Source organism: Salvia splendens, chromosome 19, assembly GCF_004379255.2.
Source record: "Salvia splendens isolate huo1 chromosome 19, SspV2, whole genome shotgun sequence".
NCBI lineage: Eukaryota > Viridiplantae > Streptophyta > Magnoliopsida > Lamiales > Lamiaceae > Salvia > Salvia splendens.
In genome coordinates, this window is record NC_056050.1 from 9,792,704 (window position 1) to 9,816,793 (window position 24,090).

At 36.3% G+C, this 24,090-nt stretch overlaps 1 protein-coding gene and 3 pseudogenes across 1 annotated transcript; all 4 read right to left on the reverse strand.

Annotated features, from left to right (window-relative positions):
- Positions 1 to 2,511: 2,511 nt before the first annotated feature.
- LOC121779003 lies at positions 2,512 to 10,094 on the reverse strand (annotated as a pseudogene).
- A 62-nt stretch (positions 10,095 to 10,156) lies between these two features.
- LOC121779004 lies at positions 10,157 to 14,924 on the reverse strand (annotated as a pseudogene).
- A 101-nt stretch (positions 14,925 to 15,025) lies between these two features.
- On the reverse strand, positions 15,026 to 18,770 carry LOC121779005 (annotated as a pseudogene).
- A 62-nt stretch (positions 18,771 to 18,832) lies between these two features.
- LOC121779006 (kinesin-like protein KIN-5D) lies at positions 18,833 to 23,538 on the reverse strand. The gene is made up of 15 exons (XM_042176364.1): positions 23,290 to 23,538; positions 23,066 to 23,198; positions 22,461 to 22,616; positions 21,897 to 22,373; positions 21,642 to 21,739; positions 21,418 to 21,574; positions 21,259 to 21,328; positions 21,091 to 21,167; positions 20,880 to 20,993; positions 20,470 to 20,796; positions 20,215 to 20,312; positions 19,452 to 19,525; positions 19,195 to 19,370; positions 18,946 to 19,107; positions 18,833 to 18,853 (listed from the first exon to the last, which is right to left on the reverse strand). Exons 1-15 carry the CDS (start codon positions 23,457 to 23,459, stop codon positions 18,833 to 18,835), a joined length of 2,310 nt encoding a protein of 769 aa, XP_042032298.1. The 5' UTR covers positions 23,460 to 23,538.
- Positions 23,539 to 24,090: the final 552 nt, after the last annotated feature.

Consider the following 24,090-nt stretch of genomic DNA (forward strand, 5'->3'; position numbering starts at 1 on the left):
TTCATAGTATTCAAGACCAACAACTAGGGAAGCTAGAGCAAATTTTAACTGCAGCTATGGAAAACCTATGAACTCTTCGCATATTCATGTATTCAACTATCTCTAGTCTTTAATGAGAAAATCAAGTTTTAATTTAAATAAACCACGGTAATTGATCAACACAAACCTTTTCTAGATCTGAAGATTGATTGGAAATTTCAGTGTTCATGTCACCACTTACCGATTGAGAGTTACCATCAAGTTCTCCGGCAAAATCCCCTAAAGTCTTGATTCCCGAGCCATACATGGATTTCAATTTCTCTAATTGATCTTGAAGTTGTTTAGTAGCCTATTAGTACAGAAGTTGAGACCGTTGATAAATTTAGCATCTAACCATTTCAGAAATCACAAGTCCGTGTATGTGTATAGACCATACCTCTATCTTTGAAGATACAAACAGATGCATATCTTCTTCCATTGCTTTAAGGTGGTGTTCTTGCTGCGTGGTGGCAGATGCTACCGCCTTATATAAGATCCCATGCTGCTGAACCAATTTGGATTGGAATTTCTGTATAAGCACTCTATTGTTGTCTTCAATGTTATCCTTCCTCTGTGGAACAAAAACGACATTATAAATAAACGATATTTGATCTGAGAAAATATACTTGGGTGTTTTGAAGTAAGTATCCTGACCAATTTTGGCGAATAGAATAGAGACATATGATTCAGCAGTTTCCAGGTCCTCTCGGAGGCCAAGTGCTTGTTCCCTTTAACAATTTCCATATGCTCGATATTCTCTAACATCACCTGAAATGTTTGGCATAATGTATGCAAAAATCAGGGTATATTTCTATTATAACTTCCAAGAGGAATTTACTAAGTTTAATAATACTCCACACTAAACCTTTTTCTCAGCCTCATCCTTGAGAAAATGATCTTTTGGTACATAGATTTCATTCTTCTCTCTTGTAACATGTACCTCTAAACGACAGAAAAATCTTTGTTAGGAAAAATGTGACACAACTCAATAATGTAGATCATTAAAGTAGACAGTTGGAGGGCAACTAACGACCTTGTTTTAGTCGATCAATTTCAAAGTAGAAATCCTTGATTAGGACGGACTTAATCATCTTCTGATTAACCTGTAATTATTAACAATTACGTTCGTTTAGATGATGACTTTGGAATCACTTAAGTGCACATAGTTAAATATGTAAAGACTACTACTAACCTCCGGCTTTTTCTTTATGTTTTTGGCACGATGAGCATAATCTAATGTACTGAGTGTCCCTTCTAAACAGTGGGAGGAAGGTGATATCGTAGCAATTATACAGGTCTTTGTTTCCCCTCCCAATGAATCTTTCAGCAACCTTGTTAACTTGCTATCTCTGATATTTCATGAAACATTTTAGATGACAAACTTATGCTAAGTATGATATTTACACAATTATCTACCTGTAGGGTATATGAGCAGAATGTTCAACCAAGGCATTTATGACTCGACCAAGTGTCAGCAAACTTTTGTTTATCTCACCTGCTTCCCTTGCTCTTTCCTGGTGAAGAAAATAAAATATACTATATTCATAACATTATTATAATATTGTAATGAAAAATAATTTTATTTTGCTTCCAACTTAAATTTTGTATCAAGTTGGTTGGTGAGTTCATTCAGAAAAGGCCAAGAGAAAAGCCTTAGCACAGATTTCTAACCTCCCTTGCACCGGAACGTGAAATATTTTCTGAGCCAGCCAGGTCGACTAAGTTTAGCTTCCCACATTTGATCATCTTCTCTTCATGTGGAGTACACTCCTTGATACGAATAGTGATAGAAAATACAGAGTGAGAACGGCTGCTATGTTTGTCGAGAAGGGTCTCTGATGTTCTCCTCTTGGCAGAACCTTTCTCTAAGATCTTATATAGTTCATCAGTAGTTGTGACAATCTCCTCTTCCAATCTCCTAACAGAAATCCCCCCTCTTCCATCCTCCAAGAGGGCTACTGGTTTCTTTGACTTGTCTTTGGAACACTCTTCTTGCGCCAAAAGATCTATTATTTTCACAATGTAATGTTCTAAGAATGTGACCTTCAATCTGTACTCAGCATTTTGAGCTTCTAAGATGTAAAAATTTTGTCTAATGGCACTTGGAATAACCCCAACGTCACTTGGGATATTACCATTCTGCAATAAGAAGAGTTTAATCAACAAACCATTTTACTAAAGATATAAGCGTGGATGGGCACTAAATTTTAAAGACTCCATATCAAACCTTTTTTCTTGACCCACCCTCCGTAGTGTAGGTCTCCCCGGGTCCAGTTTGCCCGTAGGAAAAGATGGTAGAAGTGTAACCATCCAGAACTTCAAATACCATGGGACACACTACTTGATTGTACAGATCCTTATGATGGGTTGATGGACCAAAGACCTAAATATAATAAAATTTTCATAGTATTCAACACCAACAACTAGGGAAGCTAGAGCAAATTTTAACTACAGCTATGGAAAACCTTTAAAACTCTTCACATATTCATGTATTCAACTATCTCTAGTCTTTAATGAGAAAATCAAGTTTTAATTTAAATATACCATGGTAATTGATTAACACAAACCTTTTCTAGATCTGAAGAATGATTGGAAATTTCAGTGTTCATGTCACCACTTACCGATTGAGAGTTACCATCAAGTTCTCCGGCAAAATCCCCTAAAGTCTTGATTCCCGAGCCATACACGGATTTCAATTTCTCTAATTGATCTTGAAGTTGTTTAGTAGCCTATTAGTACAGAAGTTGAGACCGTTGATAAATTTAGTATCTAACCATTTCAGAAATCACAAGTCCGTGTATGTGTATAGACCATACCTCTATCTTTGAAGATACAAACAGATGCATATCTTTTTCCATTGCTTTAAGGTGGTGTTCTTGCTGCGTGGTGGCAGATGCTACCGCCTTATATAAGATCCCATGCTGCTGAACCAATTTGGATTGGAATTTCTGTATAAGCACTCTATCGTTGTCTTCAATGTTATCCTTCCTCTGTGGAACAAAAACGACATTATAAATAAACGATATTTGATCTGAGAAAATATACTTGGGTGTTTTGAAGTAAGTATCCTGACCAATTTTGGCGAATAGAATAGAGACATATGATTCAGCAGTTTCCAGGTCCTCTCGGAGGCCAAGTGCTTGTTCCCTTTAACAATTTCCATATGCTCGATATTCTCTAACATCACCTGAAATGTTTGCATAATGTATGCAAAAATCAGGGTATATTTCTATTATAACTTCCAAGAGGAATTTACTAAGTTTAATAATACTCCACACTAAACCTTTTTCTCAGCCTCATCCCGGAGAAAATGATCTATTGGTAGATAGATTTTATTCTTCTCTCTTGTAACATGCACCTCTAAACATAAGAAAATTCTTTGTTAGGAAAAATGTCGCAGAACTCAATAAAGTAGATCATTAAAGTAGACAGCTGGAGGGCAACTAACGACCTTGTTTTAGTCGATCAATTTCAAAGGAGAAATCCTTGATCAGGACGGACTTAATCATCTTCTGATTAACCTGTAATTATTAACAATTAATTTCATTTAGATGATGACTTTGGAGTCACTTAAGTGCACATAGTTAAATATGTAAAGACTACTACTAACCTCCGGATTTTTCTTTATGTTTTTGGTACGATGAGCATAATCTAATGTACTGAGTGTCCCGTTTAAACAGTGGGAGGAAGGTGATATCGTAGCAATTATACAGGTCTTTGTTTCCCCTCCCAAAGAATCATTCAGCAACCTTGTTAACTTGCTATCTCTGATATTTCGTGAGACACTTTAGATGACGAATCTTATGTTAACTATGATATGTACACAATTACCTACCTGTAGGGTATTTGAGCATAATGTTCAACCAAGGCATTTATGACTCGACCAAGTGTCAGCAAACTTTTGTTTATCTCACCTGCTTCCCGTGCTCTTCCCTGGTAAAGAAAATAAAATATACTGTATTCAAAACATTTTATCATATTGTAATGAAAAATGATTGCATTAGGCTTCCAACTTAAATTTAGTATCAAGTTGGTTGGTGAGTTCATTCAGGAAAGGCCAAGAGAAAAGACTTAGCACAAATTTGTAACCTCTCTTGCACCGGAACGTGAAATATTTTCTGAGCCAGCCAGGTCGACTAAGTTTAGATTCCCACCTATGATCATCTCCTCTCCTTCTGGAGTACACTCGTTGATATGAAGATTGATAGAAAATACAGAGTTAGAACGGCTGCTATGTTTGTTGAGAAGGGTCTCTGATGTTCTCCTCTTGGCAGAACCTTTCTCTAAGATCATATATATTTCATCAGTTGTGGTGGCAGATGCTATCGCCTTATGTAAGATCTCAAGCTGCTGAGCCAATTCGGATTGGAATTTCTGTATAAGCACTCTATCGGTGACTTCAATTTTATCCTTCCTCTGTGGAACAAAAACGACATTATAAATAAACGATATTTGATCCGAGAAAATATACTTGGGAGTTTTGAAGTAAGTATCCTGACCAATTTTGGCGAACAGAATAGAGACATATGATTCAGCAGTTTCCAGGTCCTCTCGGAGGCCAAGTGCTTGTTCCCTTTAACAATTTCCATATGCTCAATATTCTCTAACATCACCTGAAATGTTTGGCATAATGTATGAAAAAGTCAGGGTATGTTTCTATTATAACTTCCAAGAGGAATTTACTAAGTTTAATAATACTCCACACTAAACCTTTTTCTCAGCCTCATCCTTGAGAAAATGATCTTTTGGTACATAGATTTCATTCTTCTCTCTTGTAACATGTACCTCTAAACAACAGAAAAATCTTTGTTAGGAAAAATGTGACACAACTCAATAATGTAGATCATTAAAGTAGACAGTTGGAGGGCAACTAACGACCTTGTTTTAGTCGATCAATTTCAAAGTAGAAATCCTTGATTAGGACGGACTTAATCATCTTCTGATTAACCTGTAATTATTAACAATTAAGTTCGTTTAGATGATGACTTTGGAATCACTTAAGTGCACATAGTTAAATATGTAAAGACTACTACTAACCTCCGGCTTTTTCTTTATGTTTTTGGCACGATGAGCATAATCTAATGTACTGAGTGTCCCTTCTAAACAGTGGGAGGAAGGTGATACCGTAGCAATTATACAGGTCTTTGTTTCCCCTCCCAATGAATCTTTCAGCAACCTTGTTAACTTGCTATCTCTGATATTTCATGAAACATTTTAGATGACAAACTTATGCTAAGTATGATATTTACACAATTATCTACCTGTAGGGTATATGAGCAGAATGTTCAACCAAGGCATTTATGACTCGACCAAGTGTCAGCAAACTTTTGTTTATCTCACCTGCTTCCCTTGCTCTTTCCTGGTGAAGAAAATAAAATATACTATATTCATAACATTATTATAATATTGTAATGAAAAATAATTTTATTTTGCTTCCAACTTAAATTTTGTATCAAGTTGGTTGGTGAGTTCATTCAGAAAAGGCCAAGAGAAAAGCCTTAGCACAGATTTCTAACCTCCCTTGCACCGGAACGTGAAATATTTTCTGAGCCAGCCAGGTCGACTAAGTTTAGCTTCCCACATTTGATCATCTTCTCTTCATGTGGAGTACACTCCTTGATATGAATAGTGATAGAAAATACAGAGTGAGAACGGCTGCTATGTTTGTCGAGAAGGGTCTCTGATGTTCTCCTCTTGGCAGAACCTTTCTCTAAGATCTTATATAGTTCATCAGTAGTTGTGACAATCTCCTCTTCCAATCTCCTAACAGAAATCCCCCCTCTTCCATCCTCCAAGAGGGCTACTGGTTTCTTTGACTTGTCTTTGGAACACTCTTCTTGCGCCAAAAGATCTATTATTTTCACAATGTAATGTTCTAAGAATGTGACCTTCAATCTGTACTCAGTATTTTGAGCTTCAAAGATGTAAAAATTTTGTCTAATGGCTCTTGGAATAACCCCAACGTCACTTGGGATATCACCATTCTGCAATAAGAAGAGTTTAATCAACAAACCATTTTACTAAAGATATAAGCGTGGAGGGGCACTAAATTTTAAAGACTCCATATCAAACCTTTTTTCTTGACCCACCCTCCGTAGTGTAGGTCTCCCCGGGTCCAGTTTGCCCGTAGGCGAAGATGGTAGAAGTGTTACCATCCAGAACTTCAAATACCATGGGACACACTGCTTGATTGTACAGATCCTTATGATGGGTTGATGGACCAAAGACCTAAATATAATAAAATTTTCATAGTATTCAACACCAACAACTAGGGAAGCTAGAGCAATACAGCTATGGAAAACCTTTGAAACTCTTCACATATTCATGTATTCAACTATCTCTAGTCTTTAATGAGAAAATCAAGTTTTAATTTAAATATACCATGGTAATTGATTAACACAAACCTTTTCTAGATCTGAAGATTGATTGGAAATTTCAGTGTTCATGTCACCACTTACCGATTGAGAGTTACCATCAAGTTCTCCGGCAAAATCCCCTAAAGTCTTGATTCCCGAGCCATACATGGATTTCAATTTCTCTAATTGATCTTGAAGTTGTTTAGTAGCCTATTAGTACAGAAGTTGAGACCGTTGATAAATTTAGCATCTAACCATTTCAGAAATCACAAGTCCGTGTATGTGTATAGACCATACCTCTATCTTTGAAGATACAAACAGATGCATATCTTCTTCCATTGCTTTAAGGTGGTGTTCTTGCTGCGTGGTGGCAGATGCTACCGCCTTATATAAGATCCCATGCTGCTGAACCAATTTGGATTGGAATTTCTGTATAAGCACTCTATTGTTGTCTTCAATGTTATCCTTCCTCTGTGGAACAAAAACGACATTATAAATAAACGATATTTGATCTGAGAAAATATACTTGGGTGTTTTGAAGTAAGTATCCTGACCAATTTTGGCGAATAGAATAGAGACATATGATTCAGCAGTTTCCAGGTCCTCTCGGAGGCCAAGTGCTTGTTCCCTTTAACAATTTCCATATGCTCGATATTCTCTAACATCACCTGAAATGTTTGGCATAATGTATGCAAAAATCAGGGTATATTTCTATTATAACTTCCAAGAGGAATTTACTAAGTTTAATAATACTCCACACTAAACCTTTTTCTCAGCCTCATCCTTGAGAAAATGATCTTTTGGTACATAGATTTCATTCTTCTCTCTTGTAACATGTACCTCTAAACGACAGAAAAATCTTTGTTAGGAAAAATGTGACACAACTCAATAATGTAGATCATTAAAGTAGACAGTTGGAGGGCAACTAACGACCTTGTTTTAGTCGATCAATTTCAAAGTAGAAATCCTTGATTAGGACGGACTTAATCATCTTCTGATTAACCTGTAATTATTAACAATTACGTTCGTTTAGATGATGACTTTGGAATCACTTAAGTGCACATAGTTAAATATGTAAAGACTACTACTAACCTCCGGCTTTTTCTTTATGTTTTTGGTACGATGAGCATAATCTAATGTACTGAGTGTCCCGTTTAAACAGTGGGAGGAAGGTGATATCGTAGCAATTATACAGGTCTTTGTTTCCCCTCCCAAAGAATCATTCAGCAACCTTGTTAACTTGCTATCTCTGATATTTCGTGAGACACTTTAGATGACGAATCTTATGTTAACTATGATATGTACACAATTACCTACCTGTAGGGTATTTGAGCATAATGTTCAACCAAGGCATTTATGACTCGACCAAGTGTCAGCAAACTTTTGTTTATCTCACCTGCTTCCCGTGCTCTTCCCTGGTAAAGAAAATAAAATATACTGTATTCAAAACATTTTTATCATATTGTAATGAAAAATGATTGCATTAGGCTTCCAACTTAAATTTAGTATCAAGTTGGTTGGTGAGTTCATTCAGGAAAGGCCAAGAGAAAAGACTTAGCACAAATTTGTAACCTCTCTTGCACCGGAACGTGAAATATTTTCTGAGCCAGCCAGGTCGACTAAGTTTAGATTCCCACCTATGATCATCTCCTCTCCTTCTGGAGTACACTCGTTGATATGAAGATTGATAGAAAATACAGAGTTAGAACGGCTGCTATGTTTGTTGAGAAGGGTCTCTGATGTTCTCCTCTTGGCAGAACCTTTCTCTAAGATCATATATATTTCATCAGTTGTGGTGGCAGATGCTATCGCCTTATGTAAGATCTCAAGCTGCTGAGCCAATTCGGATTGGAATTTCTGTATAAGCACTCTATCGGTGACTTCAATTTTATCCTTCCTCTGTGGAACAAAAACGACATTATAAATAAACGATATTTGATCCGAGAAAATATACTTGGGAGTTTTGAAGTAAGTATCCTGACCAATTTTGGCGAACAGAATAGAGACATATGATTCAGCAGTTTCCAGGTCCTCTCGGAGGCCAAGTGCTTGTTCCCTTTAACAATTTCCATATGCTCAATATTCTCTAACATCACCTGAAATGTTTGGCATAATGTATGAAAAAGTCAGGGTATGTTTCTATTATAACTTCCAAGAGGAATTTACTAAGTTTAATAATACTCCACACTAAACCTTTTTCTCAGCCTCATCCTTGAGAAAATGATCTTTTGGTACATAGATTTCATTCTTCTCTCTTGTAACATGTACCTCTAAACAACAGAAAAATCTTTGTTAGGAAAAATGTGACACAACTCAATAATGTAGATCATTAAAGTAGACAGTTGGAGGGCAACTAACGACCTTGTTTTAGTCGATCAATTTCAAAGTAGAAATCCTTGATTAGGACGGACTTAATCATCTTCTGATTAACCTGTAATTATTAACAATTAAGTTCGTTTAGATGATGACTTTGGAATCACTTAAGTGCACATAGTTAAATATGTAAAGACTACTACTAACCTCCGGCTTTTTCTTTATGTTTTTGGCACGATGAGCATAATCTAATGTACTGAGTGTCCCTTCTAAACAGTGGGAGGAAGGTGATACCGTAGCAATTATACAGGTCTTTGTTTCCCCTCCCAATGAATCTTTCAGCAACCTTGTTAACTTGCTATCTCTGATATTTCATGAAACATTTTAGATGACAAACTTATGCTAAGTATGATATTTACACAATTATCTACCTGTAGGGTATATGAGCAGAATGTTCAACCAAGGCATTTATGACTCGACCAAGTGTCAGCAAACTTTTGTTTATCTCACCTGCTTCCCTTGCTCTTTCCTGGTGAAGAAAATAAAATATACTATATTCATAACATTATTATAATATTGTAATGAAAAATAATTTTATTTTGCTTCCAACTTAAATTTTGTATCAAGTTGGTTGGTGAGTTCATTCAGAAAAGGCCAAGAGAAAAGCCTTAGCACAGATTTCTAACCTCCCTTGCACCGGAACGTGAAATATTTTCTGAGCCAGCCAGGTCGACTAAGTTTAGCTTCCCACATTTGATCATCTTCTCTTCATGTGGAGTACACTCCTTGATATGAATAGTGATAGAAAATACAGAGTGAGAACGGCTGCTATGTTTGTCGAGAAGGGTCTCTGATGTTCTCCTCTTGGCAGAACCTTTCTCTAAGATCTTATATAGTTCATCAGTAGTTGTGACAATCTCCTCTTCCAATCTCCTAACAGAAATCCCCCCTCTTCCATCCTCCAAGAGGGCTACTGGTTTCTTTGACTTGTCTTTGGAACACTCTTCTTGCGCCAAAAGATCTATTATTTTCACAATGTAATGTTCTAAGAATGTGACCTTCAATCTGTACTCAGTATTTTGAGCTTCAAAGATGTAAAAATTTTGTCTAATGGCTCTTGGAATAACCCCAACGTCACTTGGGATATCACCATTCTGCAATAAGAAGAGTTTAATCAACAAACCATTTTACTAAAGATATAAGCGTGGAGGGGCACTAAATTTTAAAGACTCCATATCAAACCTTTTTTCTTGACCCACCCTCCGTAGTGTAGGTCTCCCCGGGTCCAGTTTGCCCGTAGGCAAAGATGGTAGAAGTGTTACCATCCAGAACTTCAAATACCATGGGACACACTGCTTGATTGTACAGATCCTTATGATGGGTTGATGGACCAAAGACCTAAATATAATAAAATTTTCATAGTATTCAACACCAACAACTAGGGAAGCTAGAGCAAATTTTAACTACAGCTATGGAAAACCTTTGAAACTCTTCACATATTCATGTAAACAACTATCTCTAGTCTTTAATGAGAAAATCAAGTTTTCATTTAAATATACCATGGTAATTGATTAACACAAACCTTTTCTAGATCTGAAGATTGATTGGAAATTTCAGTGTTCATGTAACCACTTACCGATTGAGAGTTACCATCAAGTTCTCCGGCAAAATCCCCTAAAGTCTTGATTCCCGAGCCATACATGGATTTCAATTTCTCTAATTGATCTTGAAGTTGTTTAGTAGCCTATTAGTACAGAAGTTGAGACCGTTGATAAATTTAGCATCTAACCATTTCAGAAATCACAAGTCCGTGTATGTGTATAGACCATACCTCTATCTTTGAAGATACAAACAGATGCATATCTTCTTCCATTGCTTTAAGGTGGTGTTCTTGCTGCGTGGTGGCAGATGCTACCGCCTTATATAAGATCCCATGCTGCTGAACCAATTTGGATTGGAATTTCTGTATAAGCACTCTATTGTTGTCTTCAATGTTATCCTTCCTCTGTGGAACAAAAACGACATTATAAATAAACGATATTTGATCTGAGAAAATATACTTGGGTGTTTTGAAGTAAGTATCCTGACCAATTTTGGCGAATAGAATAGAGACATATGATTCAGCAGTTTCCAGGTCCTCTCGGAGGCCAAGTGCTTGTTCCCTTTAACAATTTCCATATGCTCGATATTCTCTAACATCACCTGAAATGTTTGGCATAATGTATGCAAAAATCAGGGTATATTTCTATTATAACTTCCAAGAGGAATTTACTAAGTTTAATAATACTCCACACTAAACCTTTTTCTCAGCCTCATCCTTGAGAAAATGATCTTTTGGTACATAGATTTCATTCTTCTCTCTTGTAACATGTACCTCTAAACGACAGAAAAATCTTTGTTAGGAAAAATGTGACACAACTCAATAATGTAGATCATTAAAGTAGACAGTTGGAGGGCAACTAACGACCTTGTTTTAGTCGATCAATTTCAAAGTAGAAATCCTTGATTAGGACGGACTTAATCATCTTCTGATTAACCTGTAATTATTAACAATTACGTTCGTTTAGATGATGACTTTGGAATCACTTAAGTGCACATAGTTAAATATGTAAAGACTACTACTAACCTCCGGCTTTTTCTTTATGTTTTTGGCACGATGAGCATAATCTAATGTACTGAGTGTCCCTTCTAAACAGTGGGAGGAAGGTGATATCGTAGCAATTATACAGGTCTTTGTTTCCCCTCCCAATGAATCTTTCAGCAACCTTGTTAACTTGCTATCTCTGATATTTCATGAAACATTTTAGATGACAAACTTATGCTAAGTATGATATTTACACAATTATCTACCTGTAGGGTATATGAGCAGAATGTTCAACCAAGGCATTTATGACTCGACCAAGTGTCAGCAAACTTTTGTTTATCTCACCTGCTTCCCTTGCTCTTTCCTGGTGAAGAAAATAAAATATACTATATTCATAACATTATTATAATATTGTAATGAAAAATAATTTTATTTTGCTTCCAACTTAAATTTTGTATCAAGTTGGTTGGTGAGTTCATTCAGAAAAGGCCAAGAGAAAAGCCTTAGCACAGATTTCTAACCTCCCTTGCACCGGAACGTGAAATATTTTCTGAGCCAGCCAGGTCGACTAAGTTTAGCTTCCCACATTTGATCATCTTCTCTTCATGTGGAGTACACTCCTTGATATGAATAGTGATAGAAAATACAGAGTGAGAACGGCTGCTATGTTTGTCGAGAAGGGTCTCTGATGTTCTCCTCTTGGCAGAACCTTTCTCTAAGATCTTATATAGTTCATCAGTAGTTGTGACAATCTCCTCTTCCAATCTCCTAACAGAAATCCCCCCTCTTCCATCCTCCAAGAGGGCTACTGGTTTCTTTGACTTGTCTTTGGAACACTCTTCTTGCGCCAAAAGATCTATTATTTTCACAATGTAATGTTCTAAGAATGTGACCTTCAATCTGTACTCAGTATTTTGAGCTTCAAAGATGTAAAAATTTTGTCTAATGGCTCTTGGAATAACCCCAACGTCACTTGGGATATCACCATTCTGCAATAAGAAGAGTTTAATCAACAAACCATTTTACTAAAGATATAAGCGTGGAGGGGCACTAAATTTTAAAGACTCCATATCAAACCTTTTTTCTTGACCCACCCTCCGTAGTGTAGGTCTCCCCGGGTCCAGTTTGCCCGTAGGCGAAGATGGTAGAAGTGTTACCATCCAGAACTTCAAATACCATGGGACACACTGCTTGATTGTACAGATCCTTATGATGGGTTGATGGACCAAAGACCTAAATATAATAAAATTTTCATAGTATTCAACACCAACAACTAGGGAAGCTAGAGCAATACAGCTATGGAAAACCTTTGAAACTCTTCACATATTCATGTATTCAACTATCTCTAGTCTTTAATGAGAAAATCAAGTTTTAATTTAAATATACCATGGTAATTGATTAACACAAACCTTTTCTAGATCTGAAGATTGATTGGAAATTTCAGTGTTCATGTCACCACTTACCGATTGAGAGTTACCATCAAGTTCTCCGGCAAAATCCCCTAAAGTCTTGATTCCCGAGCCATACATGGATTTCAATTTCTCTAATTGATCTTGAAGTTGTTTAGTAGCCTATTAGTACAGAAGTTGAGACCGTTGATAAATTTAGCATCTAACCATTTCAGAAATCACAAGTCCGTGTATGTGTATAGACCATACCTCTATCTTTGAAGATACAAACAGATGCATATCTTCTTCCATTGCTTTAAGGTGGTGTTCTTGCTGCGTGGTGGCAGATGCTACCGCCTTATATAAGATCCCATGCTGCTGAACCAATTTGGATTGGAATTTCTGTATAAGCACTCTATTGTTGTCTTCAATGTTATCCTTCCTCTGTGGAACAAAAACGACATTATAAATAAACGATATTTGATCTGAGAAAATATACTTGGGTGTTTTGAAGTAAGTATCCTGACCAATTTTGGCGAATAGAATAGAGACATATGATTCAGCAGTTTCCAGGTCCTCTCGGAGGCCAAGTGCTTGTTCCCTTTAACAATTTCCATATGCTCGATATTCTCTAACATCACCTGAAATGTTTGGCATAATGTATGCAAAAATCAGGGTATATTTCTATTATAACTTCCAAGAGGAATTTACTAAGTTTAATAATACTCCACACTAAACCTTTTTCTCAGCCTCATCCTTGAGAAAATGATCTTTTGGTACATAGATTTCATTCTTCTCTCTTGTAACATGTACCTTTAAACGACAGAAAAATCTTTGTTAGGAAAAATGTGACACAACTCAATAATGTAGATCATTAAAGTAGACAGTTGGAGGGCAACTAACGACCTTGTTTTAGTCGATCAATTTCAAAATAGAAATCCTTGATTAGGACGGACTTAATCATCTTCTGATTAACCTGTAATTATTAACAATTACGTTCGTTTAGATGATGACTTTGGAATCACTTAAGTGCACATAGTTAAATATGTAAAGACTACTACTAACCTCCGGCTTTTTCTTTATGTTTTTGGCACGATGAGCATAATCTAATGTACTGAGTGTCCCTTCTAAACAGTGGGAGGAAGGTGATATCGTAGCAATTATACAGGTCTTTGTTTCCCCTCCCAATGAATCTTTCAGCAACCTTGTTAACTTGCTATCTCTGATATTTCATGAAACATTTTAGATGACAAACTTATGCTAAGTATGATATTTACACAATTATCTACCTGTAGGGTATATGAGCAGAATGTTCAACCAAGGCATTTATGACTCGACCAAGTGTCAGCAAACTTTTGTTTATCTCACCTGCTTCCCTTGCTCTTTCCTGGTGAAGAAAATAAAATATACTATATTCATAACATTATTATAATATTGTAATGAAAAATAATTTTATTTTGCTTCCAACTTAAATTTTGTATCAAGTTGGTTGGTGAGTTCATTCAGAAAAGGCCAAGAGAAAAGCCTTAGCACAGATTTCTAACCTCCCTTGCACCGGAACGTGAAATATTTTCTGAGCCAGCCAGGTCGACTAAGTTTAGCTTCCCACATTTGATCATCTTCTCTTCATGTGGAGTACACTCCTTGATACGAATAGTGATAGAAAATACAGAGTGAGAACGGCTGCTATGTTTGTCGAGAAGGGTCTCTGATGTTCTCCTCTTGGCAGAACCTTTCTCTAAGATCTTATATAGTTCATCAGTAGTTGTGACAATCTCCTCTTCCAATCTCCTAACAGAAATCCCCCCTCTTCCATCCTCCAAGAGGGCTACTGGTTTCTTTGACTTGTCTTTGGAACACTCTTCTTGCGCCAAAAGATCTATTATTTTCACAATGTAATGTTCTAAGAATGTGACCTTCAATCTGTACTCAGCATTTTGAGCTTCTAAGATGTAAAAATTTTGTCTAATGGCTCTTGGAATAACCCCAACGTCACTTGGGATATCACCATTCTGCAATAAGAAGAGTTTAATCAACAAACCATTTTACTAAAGATATAAGCGTGGAGGGGCACTAAATTTTAAAGACTCCATATCAAACCTTTTTTCTTGACCCACCCTCCGTAGTGTAGGTCTCCCCGGGTCCAGTTTGCCCGTAGGCAAAGATGGTAGAAGTGTAACCATCCAGAACTTCAAATACCATGGGACACACTGCTTGATTGTACAGATCCTTATGATGGGTTGATGGACCAAAGACCTAAATATAATAAAATTTTCATAGTATTCAACACCAACAACTAGGGAAGCTAGAGCAAATTTTAACTACAGCTATGGAAAACCTTTAAAACTCTTCACATATTCATGTATTCAACTATCTCTAGTCTTTAATGAGAAAATCAAGTTTTAATTTAAATATACCATGGTAATTGATTAACACAAACCTTTTCTAGATCTGAAGAATGATTGGAAATTTCAGTGTTCATGTCACCACTTACCGATTGAGAGTTACCATCAAGTTCTCCGGCAAAATCCCCTAAAGTCTTGATTCCCGAGCCATACATGGATTTCAATTTCTCTAATTGATCTTGAAGTTGTTTAGTAGCCTATTAGTACAGAAGTTGAGACCGTTGATAAATTTAGCATCTAACCATTTCAGAAATCACAAGTCCGTGTATGTGTATAGACCATACCTCTATCTTTGAAGATACAAACAGATGCATATCTTTTTCCATTGCTTTAAGGTGGTGTTCTTGCTGCGTGGTGGCAGATGCTACCGCCTTATATAAGATCCCATGCTGCTGAACCAATTTGGATTGGAATTTCTGTATAAGCACTCTATCGTTGTCTTCAATGTTATCCTTCCTCTGTGGAACAAAAACGACATTATAAATAAACGATATTTGATCTGAGAAAATATACTTGGGTGTTTTGAAGTAAGTATCCTGACCAATTTTGGCGAATAGAATAGAGACATATGATTCAGCAGTTTCCAGGTCCTCTCGGAGGCCAAGTGCTTGTTCCCTTTAACAATTTCCATATGCTCGATATTCTCTAACATCACCTGAAATGTTTGCATAATGTATGCAAAAATCAGGGTATATTTCTATTATAACTTCCAAGAGGAATTTACTAAGTTTAATAATACTCCACACTAAACCTTTTTCTCAGCCTCATCCCGGAGAAAATGATCTATTGGTAGATAGATTTCATTCTTCTCTCTTGTAACATGCACCTCTAAACATAAGAAAATTCTTTGTTAGGAAAAATGTCGCAGAACTCAATAAAGTAGATCATTAAAGTAGACAGCTGGAGGGCAACTAACGACCTTGTTTTAGTCGATCAATTTCAAAGTAGAAATCCTTGATCAGGACGGACTTAATCATCTTCTGATTAACCTGTAATTATTAACAATTAATTTCATTTAGATGATGACTTTGGAGTCACTTAAGTGCACATAGTTAAATATGTAAAGACTACTACTAACCTCCGGCTTTTTCTTTATGTTTTTGGTACGATGAGCATAATCTAATGTACTGAGTGTCCCGTTTAAACAGTGGGAGGAAGATGATATCGTAGCAATTATACAGGTCTTTGTTTCCCCTCCCAAAGAATCATTCAGCAACCTTGTTAACTTGCTATCTCTGATATTTCGTGAGACACTTTAGATGACGAATCTTATGTTAACTATGATATGTACACAATTACCTACCTGTAGGGTATTTGAGCATAATGTTCAACCAAGGCATTTATGACTCGACCAAGTGTCAGCAAACTTTTGTTTATCTCACCTGCTTCCCGTGCTCTTCCCTGGTAAAGAAAATAAAATATACTGTATTCAAAACATTTTTATCATATTGTAATGAAAAATGATTGCATTAGGCTTCCAACTTAAATTTAGTATCAAGTTGGTTGGTGAGTTCATTCAGGAAAGGCCAAGAGAAAAGACTTAGCACAAATTTGTAACCTCTCTTGCACCGGAACGTGAAATATTTTCTGAGCCAGCCAGGTCGACTAAGTTTAGATTCCCACATATGATCATCTCCTCTCCTTCTGGAGTACACTCGTTGATATGAAGATTGATAGAAAATACAGAGTTAGAACGGCTGCTATGTTTGTTGAGAAGGGTCTCTGATGTTCTCCTCTTGGCAGAACCTTTCTCTAAGATCATATATATTTCATCAGTTGTGGTGGCAGATGCTATCGCCTTATGTAAGATCTCAAGCTGCTGAGCCAATTCGGATTGGAATTTCTGTATAAGCACTCTATCGGTGTCTTCAATTTTATCCTTCCTCTGTGGAACAAAAACGACATTATAAATAAACGATATTTGATCCGAGAAAATATACTTGGGAGTTTTGAAGTAAGTATCCTGACCAATTTTGGCGAACAGAATAGAGACATATGATTCAGCAGTTTCCAGGTCCTCTCGGAGGCCAAGTGCTTGTTCCCTTTAACAATTTCCATATGCTCAATATTCTCTAACATCACCTGAAATGTTTGGCATAATGTATGAAAAAGTCAGGGTATGTTTCTATTATAACTTCCAAGAGGAATTTACTAAGTTTAATAATACTCCACACTAAACCTTTTTCTCAGCCTCATCCTTGAGAAAATGATCTTTTGGTACATAGATTTCATTCTTCTCTCTTGTAACATGTACCTCTAAACAACAGAAAAATCTTTGTTAGGAAAAATGTGACACAACTCAATAATGTAGATCATTAAAGTAGACAGTTGGAGGGCAACTAACGACCTTGTTTTAGTCGATCAATTTCAAAGTAGAAATCCTTGATTAGGACGGACTTAATCATCTTCTGATTAACCTGTAATTATTAACAATTAAGTTCGTTTAGATGATGACTTTGGAATCACTTAAGTGCACATAGTTAAATATGTAAAGACTACTACTAACCTCCGGCTTTTTCTTTATGTTTTTGGCACGATGAGCATAATCTAATGTACTGAGTGTCCCTTCTAAACAGTGGGAGGAAGGTGATATCGTAGCAATTATACAGGTCTTTGTTTCCCCTCCCAATGAATCTTTCAGCAACCTTGTTAACTTGCTATCTCTGATATTTCATGAAACATTTTAGATGACAAACTTATGCTAAGTATGATATTTACACAATTATCTACCTGTAGGGTATATGAGCAGAATGTTCAACCAAGGCATTTATGACTCGACCAAGTGTCAGCAAACTTTTGTTTATCTCACCTGCTTCCCTTGCTCTTTCCTGGTGAAGAAAATAAAATATACTATATTCATAACATTATTATAATATTGTAATGAAAAATAATTTTATTTTGCTTCCAACTTAAATTTTGTATCAAGTTGGTTGGTGAGTTCATTCAGAAAAGGCCAAGAGAAAAGCCTTAGCACAGATTTCTAACCTCCCTTGCACCGGAACGTGAAATATTTTCTGAGCCAGCCAGGTCGACTAAGTTTAGCTTCCCACATTTGATCATCTTCTCTTCATGTGGAGTACACTCCTTGATATGAATAGTGATAGAAAATACAGAGTGAGAACGGCTGCTATGTTTGTCGAGAAGGGTCTCTGATGTTCTCCTCTTGGCAGAACCTTTCTCTAAGATCTTATATAGTTCATCAGTAGTTGTGACAATCTCCTCTTCCAATCTCCTAACAGAAATCCCCCCTCTTCCATCCTCCAAGAGGGCTACTGGTTTCTTTGACTTGTCTTTGGAACACTCTTCTTGCGCCAAAAGATCTATTATTTTCACAATGTAATGTTCTAAGAATGTGACCTTCAATCTGTACTCAGCATTTTGAGCTTCTAAGATGTAAAAATTTTGTCTAATGGCTCTTGGAATAACCCCAACGTCACTTGGGATATCACCATTCTGCAATAAGAAGAGTTTAATCAACAAACCATTTTACTAAAGATATAAGCGTGGAGGGGCACTAAATTTTAAAGACTCCATATCAAACCTTTTTTCTTGACCCACCCTCCGTAGTGTAGGTCTCCCCGGGTCCAGTTTGCCCGTAGGCAAAGATGGTAGAAGTGTTACCATCCAGAACTTCAAATACCATGGGACACACTGCTTGATTGTACAGATCCTTATGATGGGTTGATGGACCAAAGACCTAAATATAATAAAATTTTCATAGTATTCAACACCAACAACTAGGGAAGCTAGAGCAAATTTTAACTACAGCTATGGAAAACCTTTGAAACTCTTCACATATTCATGTATTCAACTATCTCTAGTCTTTAATGAGAAAATCAAGTTTTAATTTAAATATACCATGGTAATTGATTAACACAAACCTTTTCTAGATCTGAAGAATGATTGGAAATTTCAGTGTTCATGTCACCACTTACCGATTGAGAGTTACCATCAAGTTCTCCGGCAAAATCCCCTAAAGTCTTGATTCCCGAGCCATACATGGATTTCAATTTCTCTAATTGATCTTGAAGTTGTTTAGTAGCCTATTAGTACAGAAGTTGAGACCGTTGATAAATTTAGCATCTAACCATTTCAGAAATCACAAGTCCGTGTATGTGTATAGACCATACCTCTATCTTTGAAGATACAAACAGATGCATATCTTCTTCCATTGCTTTAAGGTGGTGTTCTTGCTGCGTGGTGGCAGATGCTACCGCCTTATATAAGATCCCATGCTGCTGAACCAATTTGGATTGGAATTTCTGTATAAGCACTCTATCGTTGTCTTCAATGTTATCCTTCCTCTGTGGAACAAAAACGACATTATAAATAAACGATATTTGATCTGAGAAAATATACTTGGGTGTTTTGAAGTAAGTATCCTGACCAATTTTGGCGAATAGAATAGAGACATATGATTCAGCAGTTTCCAGGTCCTCTCGGAGGCCAAGTGCTTGTTCCCTTTAACAATTTCCATATGCTCGATATTCTCTAACATCACCTGAAATGTTTGGCATAATGTATGCAAAAATCAGGGTATATTTCTATTATAACTTCCAAGAGGAATTTACTAAGTTTAATAATACTCCACACTAAACCTTTTTCTCAGCCTCATCCCGGAGAAAATGATCTTTTGGTACATAGATTTCATTCTTCTCTCTTGTAACATGCACCTCTAAACATAAGAAAATTCTTTGTTAGGAAAAATGTCGCAGAACTCAATAAAGTAGATCATTAAAGTAGACAGCTGGAGGGCAACTAACCACCTTGTTTTAGTCGATCAATTTCAAAGTAGAAATCCTTGATCAGGACGGACTTAATCATCTTCTGATTAACCTGTAATTATTAACAATTAATTTCATTTAGATGATGACTTTGGAGTCACTTAAGTGCACATAGTTAAATATGTAAAGACTACTACTAACCTCCGGCTTTTTCTTTATGTTTTTGGTACGATGAGCATAATCTAATGTACTGAGTGTCCCGTTTAAACAGTGGGAGGAAGATGATATCGTAGCAATTATACAGGTCTTTGTTTCCCCTCCCAAAGAATCATTCAGCAACCTTGTTAACTTGCTATCTCTGATATTTCGTGAGACACTTTAGATGACGAATCTTATGTTAACTATGATATGTACACAATTACCTACCTGTAGGGTATTTGAGCATAATGTTCAACCAAGGCATTTATGACTCGACCAAGTGTCAGCAAACTTTTGTTTATCTCACCTGCTTCCCGTGCTCTTCCCTGGTAAAGAAAATAAAATATACTGTATTCAAAACATTTTTATCATATTGTAATGAAAAATGATTGCATTAGGCTTCCAACTTAAATTTAGTATCAAGTTGGTTGGTGAGTTCATTCAGGAAAGGCCAAGAGAAAAGACTTAGCACAAATTTGTAACCTCTCTTGCACCGGAACGTGAAATATTTTCTGAGCCAGCCAGGTCGACTAAGTTTAGATTCCCACATATGATCATCTCCTCTCCTTCTGGAGTACACTCGTTGATATGAAGATTGATAGAAAATACAGAGTTAGAACGGCTGCTATGTTTGTTGAGAAGGGTCTCTGATGTTCTCCTCTTGGCAGAACCTTTCTCTAAGATCATATATATTTCATCAGTTGTGGTGGCAGATGCTATCGCCTTATGTAAGATCTCAAGCTGCTGAGCCAATTCGGATTGGAATTTCTGTATAAGCACTCTATCGTTGTCTTCAATTTTATCCTTCCTCTGTGGAACAAAAACGACATTATAAATAAACGATATTTGATCCGAGAAAATATACTTGGGAGTTTTGAAGTAAGTATCCTGACCAATTTTGGCGAACAGAATAGAGACATATGATTCAGCAGTTTCCAGGTCCTCTCGGAGGCCAAGTGCTTGTTCCCTTTAACAATTTCCATATGCTCAATATTCTCTAACATCACCTGAAATGTTTGGCATAATGTATGAAAAAGTCAGGGTATGTTTCTATTATAACTTCCAAGAGGAATTTACTAAGTTTAATAATACTCCACACTAAACCTTTTTCTCAGCCTCATCCTTGAGAAAATGATCTTTTGGTACATAGATTTCATTCTTCTCTCTTGTAACATGTACCTCTAAACAACAGAAAAATCTTTGTTAGGAAAAATGTGACACAACTCAATAATGTAGATCATTAAAGTAGACAGTTGGAGGGCAACTAACGACCTTGTTTTAGTCGATCAATTTCAAAGTAGAAATCCTTGATTAGGACGGACTTAATCATCTTCTGATTAACCTGTAATTATTAACAATTAAGTTCGTTTAGATGATGACTTTGGAATCACTTAAGTGCACATAGTTAAATATGTAAAGACTACTACTAACCTCCGGCTTTTTCTTTATGTTTTTGGCACGATGAGCATAATCTAATGTACTGAGTGTCCCTTCTAAACAGTGGGAGGAAGGTGATATCGTAGCAATTATACAGGTCTTTGTTTCCCCTCCCAATGAATCTTTCAGCAACCTTGTTAACTTGCTATCTCTGATATTTCATGAAACATTTTAGATGACAAACTTATGCTAAGTATGATATTTACACAATTATCTACCTGTAGGGTATATGAGCAGAATGTTCAACCAAGGCATTTATGACTCGACCAAGTGTCAGCAAACTTTTGTTTATCTCACCTGCTTCCCTTGCTCTTTCCTGGTGAAGAAAATAAAATATACTATATTCATAACATTATTATAATATTGTAATGAAAAATAATTTTATTTTGCTTCCAACTTAAATTTTGTATCAAGTTGGTTGGTGAGTTCATTCAGAAAAGGCCAAGAGAAAAGCCTTAGCACAGATTTCTAACCTCCCTTGCACCGGAACGTGAAATATTTTCTGAGCCAGCCAGGTCGACTAAGTTTAGCTTCCCACATTTGATCATCTTCTCTTCATGTGGAGTACACTCCTTGATATGAATAGTGATAGAAAATACAGAGTGAGAACGGCTGCTCTGTTTGTTGAGAAGGGTCTCTGCTGTTCTCCTCTTGGCAGAACCTTTCTCCAAGATATTATATATTTCATCAGCTGTTTTCACAGTTTCTTCTTCCAATCCCCTAACAAAAATTCCCCCTTTTCCATCCTCCAAGAGGGCTATTGGTTTCTTTGATTTGTCTTGTACGAATTTCGAACATTCTTTTGGCGCCAAAAGATCTGTTATTTCCTCATTGTAAAGTTCTAAGAATGTGACCTTCAAGCTGTACTCAGCTTTTTTAGCTTCTAAGATGTCAAAAATTTGTCTAATGGCTCTTGGAATAACCCCAGCATCACTTGGGATATCACCATTCTGCAATGGGAAGAGTCTAATCAACAAACCATTTTGTTAAACATTGCAGCATAGAGGGGCACTAAATTTAAAGACTCCATATCAAACCTTTTTTCCTGACCCACCCTCCATAGTGTAGGTTTTCCCAGTTCCAGTTTGCCCGTAGGCAAAGATGGTGGAATTGTAGCCTTCTAAAACTTCAAATACTATGGGGCGTACTGCTTGATCGTACAAATCCTTTTGTTGGGATGATGGACCAAAGACCTAATTTAATACAAGTATCATAGTATTCATCACAGACAACTGGGAAACTAGATCAAATTTTAACTGCAGCAATGGAAAATGCGGAAACTACTGAACATCAACACATATACTCCATACTAAACTATGGAAACAAGAGAGAAAGAGAGATTTTATTTATTAACTCAAAATGGATCGAATGAATACAAAGTATGAGCGAAGACTTATATATACTACCTACACTATACACGTTATGTAAGCTAGCTATGCATCACACACAATAACTCCTCTATCAACTAACTAACTAATCCAATGGGCACCAACGGTCTTCTTTTTCCCTTCTCAAGACTCACTGCGTGTTGCATTTCTCATATATCTGTCTTCAACTCTCTCTAGTCTTTCTTACAGTAAATTGAGCAAATCAGGTTTTAAATAAAATAAAAAAAGAAAACAAAGCAAACGTAGAGCCATACCTTGTCAAATAGGAAAGTCCTATCAATTTGCTTATTTGCAACACTCTGAACCGTGCAAACTTCTCTTCTGCTGTCATTGCAAGAAATCACCGCAGGTGCATGCAATCTAACCTCATCATCCTCACTCAAAGGCCTATCAATAAAACACAAATTACAAAAGAAACAACATTACAACAGAACTTGAGACAAAAATAAATTATTAATGAACTAAATTAATTTCTAACCTGCACCGCACAATGACCTGCACATTGACGCCTCCATCTTTATCGTGCTTTCCGCGGAAATTCCCCTCCCCCAATCGCGGATTTCTCACCGCCCTATCGCTGGACCGAGTTGTTTGTAACGGTGATATACGCACCATTCCGCCGCCGCCTCTTCTCCGTGAAGCTTCCATTTATCGTAGTCACTGAAAATCTCTAACTCAAGTAACCTACTCTTTCTCGGCCTCTCGCTGCGCTAAAAACTGAATCAGGGTTTTCATATCATTTTGTTCAAGAATTTGAATTTGAATTTGAATTGGTCAGACAAATAGAGGAACAAAACGTGGTTAATTATACGGCCCTTTCATTTCCATTTTCATGCGCGATTAGTTTAGGAACAGTTTTACATTAAATTATAAGCATTTTTTATTGGAGATATAATATCCATGAATATAATTGCAAAGATCAATTATACTCCATCAAGTTATGAATTATATAATGTGTTAAAAAACATAACAAGGTTGTCCACTCCTCATTAAAAAATGAAATTACATTTATTTTATTTGATATATTCTTTTGAAAAATATTATTTTCAATCAAACACTAAAAACCAAAAAAAAATTATTAATAAAAATGCTTAAAATTAACTTATATGTTTTCTGTATTCTTTGGTTAACATTTTTCATTTGTTAAAATATTTTTATTTTTAAATACCATGAGCTAATCGTTATAATTTTAGGAATAATTTCTGATATTATAATTGAATTCTATAAATTATCAATTATCAACCTACTTATAAACTTAACCTGCAAAAAAAAACCTTAC

Excerpts from the sequence above, each read along its gene's own strand:
- LOC121779006 (XM_042176364.1), bottom strand. The coding sequence starts at position 23,459 with ATGGAAGCTTCACGGAGAAGAGGCGGCGGCGGAATGGTGCGTATATCA. Across the intron at positions 22,374-22,460 it reads AGGGTGGGTCAGGAAAAAAG|AATGGTGATATCCCAAGTGA; the intron begins GTTTGATATGGA and ends TTCCCATTGCAG. Across the intron at positions 21,740-21,896 it reads CACGTTCCGGTGCAAGGGAG|GAAAGAGCAAGGGAAGCAGG; the intron begins GTTAGAAATCTG and ends TTTCTTCACCAG.